The sequence below is a fragment of the Botryllus schlosseri genome, chromosome 11 (genome assembly GCF_051294905.1).
Source record: "Botryllus schlosseri isolate E-star chromosome 11, Bs_hap1, whole genome shotgun sequence".
Lineage (NCBI taxonomy): Eukaryota > Metazoa > Chordata > Ascidiacea > Stolidobranchia > Styelidae > Botryllus > Botryllus schlosseri.
In genome coordinates this window covers 7151664-7163012 of record NC_137246.1, presented here as the reverse complement: position 1 = coordinate 7163012, position 11349 = coordinate 7151664, and the positions used below count along the sequence as shown (strand labels likewise).

The 11349-nt window shown below is 40.3% G+C and overlaps 1 protein-coding gene across 1 annotated transcript; it reads left to right on the top strand.

The window, feature by feature from the left end:
- The first annotated feature begins 728 nt into the window (after positions 1–728).
- LOC145450303 (MAP kinase-activated protein kinase 5-like) lies at positions 729–7928 on the top strand. The gene is made up of 11 exons (XM_080328815.1): positions 729–840; positions 1432–1581; positions 2056–2109; positions 2169–2321; positions 3066–3251; positions 3312–3386; positions 4394–4587; positions 5267–5384; positions 5613–5746; positions 6382–6580; positions 7681–7928. The coding sequence occupies exons 1-11, from the start codon at positions 808–810 to the stop codon at positions 7792–7794; spliced, it is 1410 nt and encodes a 469-aa protein (XP_080184941.1). The 5' UTR covers positions 729–807; the 3' UTR covers positions 7795–7928.
- The last annotated feature ends 3421 nt before the right edge of the window (positions 7929–11349 follow it).

Sequence of the window (11349 nt, the reverse complement as noted above, 5' to 3'; positions counted from 1 at the left end):
CTGGTGCGAGTTTTTTTTTTGTGTTTTGTGCCAATTTTGAGTTCGGGAACTACTTAAACTAGTGAAGTTTAACAGAATTTTATATGTCCTGATATTGTCAACATCGTTTGATCGTTTTCCGTTGTATGAAATGAAAATGTAGCCCAAGTAAATGGTTCACTCCAGAGTTCAGATCACTGCTCAGCGCTGTGCTCGTACTCAAGTCATAAATGCATCCGACAATCAAGTACAATGTAGAATTCCTGTCAGTATTTTAACAAGACTGTTCAGTGTTTATAGTGTTTAATCATTGCTTTAAATATGACTGGATGTGAATAAATATGACATTTGAGGCAAATGGTAACTCCTAGCATCTAATGTTAGATTATATGGTGATCGAAGGGATTTTCAATCAATATGTATGAATTTTGAAAGGTTTTGGAGAAAATTTCGCAATGTCACGCTGTCTGTTCTATAGGCCGTACATCCATTCCTGTTTTAGTTCAATGTATTTGTGTGCATCTGTGTTGTCTCCTGTAATTGTGAACGGAATGAAAACAAATAAACAAAAAAGTAAATGGCAGTGCATTATTCTGGTACTCTAAGTTTCAAAGTCGCCAATACATTTTAATATTTATAAATGGTTTGGTATTACTCAATTCTGTTATACATTCTTGGAGCTGTTTGCCTACGTACCAATTCTGAACGTACAAATATCTTGTTATATTTAGTTACAACCGTTAACTACATTTTTCAGGAAAAACTTTCACCGGCATGATATGTCATAGCTACTAGTTGACGTCGAATTGGGATACCGTACGGGATCGAATGGCTTCCAGGGATGATAAAATAGAGATTTTGGTAAGCTCTTTTCTTTTTTGTGGACTATAGGCAACCGATTATTACACTATGGCCTGACTGCACGCTGTACTACTCTGGCTGCGTCGAAGTTGATCAAACTGATAGCCGAATTGTGTCGCAGTGAGTAAATATGAGAGAATATATTGGCCCCCCGAGAAAAGATCTCGAAATATATGACTTCAATCAATTGATAGGAGTACCTCGAGTCATATGACTTGGTCAAGTCGAGTCAATCTGCTCCAAGTCGTTTCGACACCTTCCTATCTTTTCATTGTATCATAGTTTTGTGGTGTTTTAAAATGATGAAAATAATAATCAACTGATACTGAATCTCCAAAGGGACTCGCGGCAAAGCATTTTCGATACTCAATAAAATGATCCAGCCAAGGCTAGTTGCAAGAAAATTGTTACTCAAATCATTACAACCCTGCAACATACTAGCATTTTACGCATCAACAGAATGTGTACATTCGAAATTCGTTGATTAGGCCTAATTGCTTTGTTGCTGTATGTTTCAAAGCAAAACAGCCCAGATCCTGTGGATTGTAATTAATTAAAACCTTGCAGCAATTCGTTCTTATTTCCTTCCAGACATCGTCCATTACAGACCATTATGATGTCGACTGGCACCATAAGTTGGGAACCGGAATCTCGGGACCCGTGCGACTTGGCACCAAGCGTAGCACGGGAGAACAGTTTGCCGTCAAAGTTGTTATTGACAGGCCGAAAGCACGCCAGGAAGTGAGACTCTTTTTCAACTTGGATACCACTAACTAGCTATAAAATATTCTGAGAGAGAGAGAATTTATTTGTCATTGTCAGAAACTAAAAATCACAGCAGTTTGATTTGATGTTATATGACAAAAAGTGTTGGATAGGCTCAGCTCTGCGGAACCTACTAGTTACTAGTGATACTTTTTTATGGTACCGGTACTTCGGCGAAAAAGCAGGTCAGGTCACCGTAAGATTGAATGTGAAAACGACTCACTATTTATTGATTAGCAAATCATTAGTGTCTCGCAAACTACAGCTAGGCCTGCACAGTACACACGGCACACATTTGTTTTTCGGGAAGTTTTTTACCATTGCAATGAGTTGACTTGCAATGCAACAAATTGTTCGTGTAGGTGTTATATTTAGTTTTACAGTCTTATAGTTTCAAAATACAAGACTATGCTACGTACATTCTTACACGTTATGCCTTTCGCTGTGCAGGTTCAAATGCATTACCAATGCAGCCAACACCCTCACGTGGTCAAACTTTACCAGGTAATTTGTGATTTCTTTGAAGTGAATTATGCCAGTACTGAAGGTCATGGTACGTTTAGGTGTTCTGTAATGACCTTCAATTCCCCGGAGAGTCTGAATCGAGATCTAGACTGCTTCTTGTGATGGAACTAATGGATGGTGGCGAGCTTTTCAATAGGATCAGCGAAGTGCACGGATTCACGGAACGGCAAGCTGCTATCGCCACTAAACAGGTTGGTATCGGAGGTGGCCAGTACAGAATTACTAGTTTTTTTTAAGTGCACAAGTTGGTTTTGTCTACTGTCACTACTGACTCAGATACGTCAAGATTTTGAACCAACGCTACTTGCTGTTTACGTTTTTGATTTTACAAGTAGAAAGTAGTTTTTGGATAGGTTGTCATCGCTTTCACGAGTCTAATTACCACATTATCTGGGGATGAAAGCTCTATACGACAGTTATGGATATGATTTCAGAAATTGTGACTTCTCACGAAAATGGAAGATATCAAATAGCATAAGCTAGTCAATAATCAACATACTTCCTGCTAGAAATCAGGCAAAAAAGAATACACATTTTGGATGAAATAAGTTTCGTACCTAACAGTTCTTCTGTTGTAAAAATGAAAAGTTTGGTGAGGGCCTACCGTCATTTACAACCCGAATGCCAAATTTCACAACTAGTGGGAAATTTCCCCTGCGATAACCTGTCCCACTGAATAACCCATCCAAAACCCCAATCTAACCATAAACCGAGCCCGCTGCTTACTTAGCTTAACCCAACCTTACCCAACATTAGCATATCAATGACTGTAATGACATCACCATAATATATGGATGACAACACAAAATATATGTTGACATTGTCAATTTATAATCCCATTCAAGTATCAATATTTAATTTAATGAACACTGGAAGTATTGCTACTGACCTTATTCGTTTTGCTTGCCCTATTCTCACGCGATACCTTATTTCAGGTTGCGCTGGCAGTGTGTCACATTCACAGTTTGAATATCGCTCACCGGGATTTGAAACCGGAAAATCTGCTCTACCGCGACAAGTCCGAGAATGCCCCAATCAAATTGTGCGATTTCGGATTCGCCAAACTGGACAAGGGAGATTTGATGACCCCGCAATTTACCCCTTACTACGTTTCGCCACAGGTACTGAAATCTTCGTTTCCTGTGTTGGTAAATTCATTATTACACTTTTGTTATTGGAAGGTTCTGGAAGCTCACAGACGTCACAGGAAAGAAGGAAAGACCAGCATGCCTTCATCTCCTTATACCTATGACAAGGTATTGTACATTGTGTACAATTTTCTGCTAATAGCTGGTTCGTGTTACAGATCTTGAACAACGATTGTATCAATACATTTATTATAACTTGAACACTTTTTGGCTGCCGTATATAAAAAAATTTCAGCACACTGACAGGATTAATCCGATTCAAAAGTAAAACTACTATGGTGAGGTTTGAGGTAAAATGAGAATAACAGACAGTGAAATTCTAATTGTAACGATGTCGATGGCAACAACAAACTTTGAAGTATGTCATATATTATTAGCTACGCTAAATGTAAAATCGACAGACGACCTACACAAAACAAAGCAAACTAATGGGAGGTATTGTAAGTTATACAGAAATTCTTTTGTGTACATTAACTGGGCTTGGTTAAGTTTATAGTTGTGGATTCTAACGCTTTCGAATGAAACATGGATCTACCCTGCACAATGACAGTGAACATGTCATCATTTTGGTTAGTGCACACGAGATGCTCCCACTGTAGTGCTGATCAATAGTAGAAGCGTATGTTGTGAAATCGTCATATGTAACACCTATTTCAAAGCATGCCTTAACTACTTTAAGTGCGTTACTGCTCTCTGTTGGTCAGTTTACTAAATTGCAAGGTGCATCTCAGAGACTAGAATGCAGAATGACTAATGGCGATGAAAATAGCTGCAATTTTGGAAATAATATAAGCTATCTGTTACACTTGCACAGAGTCTCCCCGTCACACAGTTGGTATGCTCGTGCGTTTTGACAGTGATGCAAATCTATTTGAACACTACTTACAATGTACAACGTTGAAAGTAAATAGTTTTGTTCCAAAACTGTCGAGTAGAAACAGAAGAAGTCTAAAACATGGGCATTTGAGTACGAACAAAATCTCCTTCAATACCGTACTTCAAAATGTAGAAGCGGTCTGTGTTACTGACCGTCTCAGTTAGCAATAGAAAATCACTGTAACCTTCAGAATTTGCTGCGTGTGCTAATTTTCAAAGGGTGTAATATTCCTCAACAGAGCTGCGATATGTGGTCGCTCGGCGTCGTCATATATATTTTATTGTGCGGCTACCCTCCGTTCTATTCCGAACACCCGTCGTCTCGAAGGACCATCGACAAAGGCATGAGGAAAAAGATCATGGCCGGGTCCTACGATTTCCCAGAGCGAGAATGGGACAGAGTTTCAGAAAATGCGAAAGATGTCGTTAAAAGGTAAGGATTTTGTCCGAGTTGTAACCAAGTCACGCAGTTCCGAGTCACATGTCAATTGACTTCTATAGTTTTAACTAGAGTCAACTCGAGTCATTTTGACCAACGAATCAAGTCCAATTCAGCTAACAACAGGTCGCGTCGAAGTCGTAGTATTATGACTCGAGTTCGAGTCCAAGTCGTTGTGTTAACTGTTCAGTATCGAATAAAGTTAGCTTCAACTCACTTCTCTGAAACGATGGGCAACATCGAAGATCTCAGATTCATAATATACTGTTTTTTTCTCACTCCAAATATGTTTTTTCTATCAGATGAAAGACGGTTCCTGGCCTATTTTTCAATTAAGTATCAGCCCAGTGGTCCAGATATATGTTATATGGAATGTGTCGAGTCATATTGACTTTGTCGTGTCATGCACAATGACACGAGTACAAGTTGAGGCAATATACAAATTGACTCGAGACGAGTCGTTCGCCATTTTAGGTGGGCGCAAATTTTAATCGACTTCGTGCAGCTATGGGCTTTTGAACGTTGTCCCTGTAATGATTGCGGAATTTTTGTATGAGACGATTTACTTAACTGGTAAATTGAATTTGGTAACATGAGTATGTTGCATGTGGCCCGTCATCGTCTTAGCAGTTCGATTGTTCAATGATATGCTTACGACATCCCGAAATTTCAGATTATTGTGCGTGGACCCGCATTCGCGTATGACCGTCGAAGAACTTGTCTCCCATCCGTGGCTGACAGAAGAAGCGCCTGACACTCCTCTGCAATCTCACATATTCATTTCTAATAAGGTGAACCGGTAAAGAGCGTTACAATTACAACTAATGACACGAGTCTAATGAGTCCAAAATACATTCAGCTGCCGTTGTACGGGGGCTGTTTCACGCAGCCCCGGTACCAGTCAATATAGGTAAACCACTGTTCCTTGTGTTGCTAAATCCCTCTCTACCTCATTGTTGATAGAAAATCTTGCCGTCTCCGTATGTTTTCATTCTGGCTATGCCCGTGTTTATTCCCAGGCGCACAGAGACAAGACGAAAAAAGATCTCGAATCGCAATTGAGACAGATGCGTATTCCCGATCGTCCCATCAACCTAAAACCGATCGAAGACGCGCTTAACCCGATCCTTATCGAGCGCCAGGTACAAAACAGGTAACGTACTGTGTCTACTACTATGTCTGCGCAAAATCAAGTACCTGATTGATTCTATTATGAATTGAGTATTACCGCAGGCTTCAAGTCGAGTATCCGAGTATCCCTCATTATGCCGTCACAGCAGCATGAAGGATGCACAGACTTCAAATATGTACCTTTTATGTGTCTACAAAGCATATAAAGCCAGTTCTACGTCACGTTAAAGATGATTTGGCATATTTTCGACCACACCTATTTCATTGCACTGTGACGATGCCGTGGGTTGATCACGACTCCACAGATATGTCATTTTCGCTAATGTCCATAGCCATATGGTACTTGTTCTGTATGCAACGATACGACCAATCGAGGTTTACAGCCTTCCACACTGGAACTAGTAACGAAACTACAATTCCAGTTGATAAATTAAGTATTAGTGACAATAGTAGCTAAGATATAACTCTTTTAGTATCGAGACTATAATTTTCAATGATAAATCAACTGTTAGTGGGAAGGCGATTTCAATACTGAAAATACATCTCACACTTGAATCATTAGAACTAATTCACGAATCCGATTCTGGTACTCAATTTATTGTGCCCATCCCTAGTCACTGATGTTTCTGTCTACTTATATCACTTCCAACCCGGCAGACAACACACGGACAGAACACCGTCGCCCAGTCAAGGGCCGCCTCCTGCGCCGAAAAACGTCAAAGCCATGCGAGACGTGATAGCCCATTGCATTTTGCCGAAAGCCCAAACGTCTGAGGGCGGCGACACATACATGGAGCTGTCGCAGAAGATTCTGGTGGCAGTGAAATGGAATTCAGAGGTGGAAGAGCTTCACAAGGTGAGAGCATTCATTTCAACAGCTTTACACCCATTGCCATATTTGAACATGAAACAAACTAGAAAGGCTGCATCTGGATACCTTGAAAGTGTAAGCTTTATGAGCTATACTATATTCCCAGTCAAGGGTTATAGTTTCCTGACTTCCTACCGTCATGTTGTTACGCCACGAAAAATCCTGGTATTTTTTCACCTCCAATGGCCGATACCGATGATTTTTTCAAAGTGTGATCGAAGATATATGCAGTTAACGTGATTAAAAGGGGCTATTTCACTTGTGAATGTGATGCTAATATATCTTAACCTGCCGGCATCGGTGGGTTTTTCTGAAAAATTTTGCTTTACTTTTCAAGACTGTACACGACCTTAATGGGATGCGAAACCAACAAGTAATATGTTGTTGGCTTCAGAATTTCAACGCCTAACCAACTACGCCACGAAGCTAGACGAGAGCAAGGCAACCGAGAGTGTATATAATCAGGAAGACGAGATAACCTTGTAAAAAAAGACAAGTTTGGTTACTTTCTTATCGAGTCCACAACGTATCACTAGTGCGAATAAGTACATTCTATTTAGTGAGGCAGAGAGGTCTTCTTTCAAGCAAGCCATGAGTGACTGCTTTTGCTCAACTAATTCGATCTATACTATCAAAACAGGTAGAGCGTTTCACCATCAACACGCAGTCTGACCCTCTCAGTTGGTTAGGCGTTGAAATTATGAATCCAACGATATATTACTTGTTGGTTTCACATCCCATTAAGGTCGTGTTTTACGGTTTCGAAAAGTGAAACAAAATTTTTTGGAAAAACCCGCCGGTTAGAATTAATTTCTACATTTCAAAAAATCCAATCTTTAAAAAGTAAGTAGTTTTGACTGAAAAACTGTTGATTAAAATTGGATGCAGTCTGAAATGATGGCCCCTTCAGTAAGTAGCGCAAGCCGTCTCGAGCATTCCGAATAAGTTGAAGTACATTGTTTTGACCACTTGGTCTGGGCAATATTGAGTATCTCGCTGATTCGAATCTGAGTCTAGCCGAGTATTCGAGCATCACCTGTTGTGATCTCGTAACTTTGAAAGTTTAAATATGCATAAAATTTCAGGTGTTGAAATCTCTCAAGTGGAACGGTACCGGGTTTGACGACGATCCGGAGTTGTTAGAAGTCGGCAAAGCATTCAAAGGGATTCTTCAAAAATACATCCTGAAAAGCCGTTAGGATCCACAGCCGCGAGCGCTTCCGAATTATATCCATTCGCCTGCGCGGCGTATAGCGCCCAATTCCAAGTCAATATTATTTGATCGATGATCACGCATTGCACTAGGAGGCAAGATTACTAATTCTGCACAGAGCTCTTCTAAATCGACACACTGCACTCGGTACAACACTTGCAATGGTCATCATGTGTTCGTTTCAATCACTACATTTTGATAGCGTCGCTAGGACGCTATCGCGGTAACCTTGTTGTTGTGTCAAAGTGTGTGTGTGGGTAGATGTTATGTTGCTTGGTCAGACTTGAGGCTGAGCAAAATCGGGTACCTGGGTGCTTCGATTACGAAGTCATGATCACTTGTGGAAGTGGTGCTACTTTACTGACCACTTATGGATTGGAGTACCGCCTAATATGAGGTCACCGCGGTGACAGTAGGGTTACCATACGGAGGATTTGTCCTCCTTTTTCAGGAAATTGGAAATGTTCTCTATGGACGCCCAAATGTCCGCCCTTTTTCCAGTAAATATATCAAAATCTACTATTTTCAATTTCGGTCAGTTTATGATTTGGTAAAAGTGTCCTCCTTTCCCGATTCCAAAATATGGTAACCGTTGGTAATAGACACCTAGGGAGTTGGGAGATGGGTCATTCTCTGCCCGCGAGGAAAAAAATGCCAGCTACAATCCATCAACAGTAATTTGGTATTTCTTGCTGATTCATATTTCACTGCACTCAGCGGCAATGCTACTATTCGATGCTACTTCCCAGAAGTATTGTATTCACGAACGTGCGTAGGCTTATGCTAGAATAGGCTTTGTGTTTAGGATGTTGATACTGACTTGAAACGAGCTACATAGTTTTCGAGGCTCCCATGTTTGGAAGAAAATGTCGACCTAGTAAATTCGTTACTCGGAAAAATAGACTATCGCTCTTCGACTCGAATCATTGCAATTAATACTCCACCCATTGCGCCCAGCGCTCGAATTGAGATTTAACGGTTTAAATGACTGGAGATGATAATTTGTCACTGCGGAATTTGTTCGTATGTTCCGCTGGCGACATGTGAATTTCTATATTTCTGTCAATGCACTATACCTGTTTTTTCTCTAATATGCATGTCCTATTGGGAGAGCTAATCTTGACGATATTCCTGATGGCTTCCGTTTGCTTTTGTTGGGACTAGCGTTGGTGGGAAGATCCATTATAATATTGTTGGTTGTATATTTACAATGTGCGGGAATACACTCGACTTTGTACGTTATAGTACACTCCTACATGATGTTCCGTCATTTCTGAAATCGTTTTCCGTCGCCGGAGTGGACAGAGTGTCGTTTTCGTCGGAAATGCATTTGTATGACTGATCTTGATTGGCCCGAAAGCTGCGACGTAGTAGTGATCAGGTCAGGTCTTCTCAATCATTTTTAGCGAAGGTGCAGATACAAAAGTTGAAAATTTGCTTAGGTCCGCTCTAGCCAGGGTTGTAATGACTCGAGTCAATTTGTGTATTGACTCGACAATGGGTCTGCCAAGAAAGGCATTTCATTGTAATTTCGAAGAATAATAAAGATATCCCACTATTATTATGTCGTCTATCAGTACTGGATACTGGTACTTGAAAATGCTACCATAAACCAGTGTTGGGATGACTCGAGTCAGACTCGAATCACCTTTTTCGTATGACTTGACTTGACTCGAGTCACTTTGCTAAATTGACTTGACTTGACTCGGCGTATCAGAAATGTGGATTTACTCGTGACTCGGAGCAAAATTCACGAGTCAATTTCAAGTCATCAAGTAATCGGTGTTGATAAATATCACTGAATCTTCCATATGGTCGGATTGTTCGCGAAACGCCTCCATTGTTCTCTCACAAATAAATTGACCGCAAACGAAGTGATCGAAGCTTAAAGCTTACGCTGTCGTAAATTAGTATAGTAAAGAAATTTAACAGCAAAATGACTATTTCTGTTCTCTGTTCCAAACCTCTTGTTTTATTTAAATATAATTAGAATATAGTTTATATAGTCCTCAACCATTGGCGTAGACTCAAATTGTATCAAATCAATTTGTAAAGGGGTATGTATTGCATCTTATCCATTCGGTTCTCTATTTTGGCTGGTAACTATAACTGAGGCTATGCAATTACTTACGTAGTTCAACAGTGCTACGAATACGTGAGCGATACAGCCCCTTCTTGCGTGTACATTTAGGTCTATATCCGTTCATCGGTTCAGAATAAATGACCACTCAATATGTATTTGAGACATCTAGCAAAATTCAATGATGTAATCATGCCTCATATTCCGAAAAGGCAACTTGACTTGAATTGTGACTTGACTTGACTTGACTCGAGTCACCGCCAAAAATCGAGTGACTTGACTTGACTCGAGTCACCTTCGAAAATCGATTGACTTGACTTGACTCGAGTCAAAATGTGCAATGACTCGAATTGACTCGTGACTCGAAGGTAGTGACTTGATCACAACCGAGCGAGATAGTGTAATGGTTGTGCGTCCGGCTTCTCGATCGGTAGGTCGTGGGTTCGATCCCCGGCCGGGTCAGACCAAAGACTCGAAAACTGGTATCCGCGGCTATCCTGCTAGGCGCTAAGTAATCACGGATAGCATGGAGGAGAAAAAACCCGGGGGTGCAGACTAGATGACCTTACTAGTAGTAGGGTTTGGTCAAATCGGTACGCACCAATCACAGAAGGCCACGTCGCCTTAATTGCCACGCCTACATTGCCACATCATCCGCCCATTGCCGCACCTATAGCACACCTATTGCCACATCATCCATCCATTGCTATATCATCGCTGCATTGATTGCCGCATCTTGATACTTTTCTCAGAAATTGTATTATGTGTATTTAGGACTAATGTCATCCGTCCATATTTTTTAAACTTGATTTTATGTGTACAAGTTACGGTTTCTGCAGTTTCCACATTTTACGACTTATGATTGCTGCGTCAAAACTTACCTTGGCTAGAATCGACAGATTTTCTATTATGTGTATTTAGGACTATGTATTTAAATTCCTATTCAGATTATACATAAATGCGAAAACTATGATGTCTATGTAAGGTTATATTCTCCAGATAATATTATTAATATCAAAATTCTACACATCATCACTAATTACTTAATATAAAATGCGACTTTGAGCGCTGTGACTTGATAATATGAACCCCTACGCTTCTGATGCATGATTTTTTGTGATAAGGACCTAGGTAACATTCAGAGTCTGCAACGATTGTTTGGATATACATTATAGCAATACCCCACTAAACTATAGGCGGTTATATTACTCTATTGGTCAGAGATAACTCATCCGTCCATATTTTTAAACTTGATTTTATGTATACAAGTTACTGTCTCTGCAGCCTCCACATTTTACGACTTATTTTCATTAGACGCAGGCAAGCGATTCTCCAGTTCGGAGCTACGTAAACCAATCACTGGCATGTGCGCGTTCCGAATAGTCTTGTAGAATTTTCTAAAGTCGTAACAGCTTAATAGCATATACGCGAATCCCGAGGTGAAAATAATCGAACGAACTA

Coding starts and splice junctions, on each gene's coding strand:
- LOC145450303 (XM_080328815.1), top strand. CDS start 808: ATGGCTTCCAGGGATGATAAAATAGAGATTTTG. Junction 4,588..5,266: donor GCGAAAGATGTCGTTAAAAG/GTAAGGATTTTG, acceptor CCGAAATTTCAG/ATTATTGTGCGTGGACCCGC. Junction 6,581..7,680: donor AGGTGGAAGAGCTTCACAAG/GTGAGAGCATTC, acceptor ATAAAATTTCAG/GTGTTGAAATCTCTCAAGTG.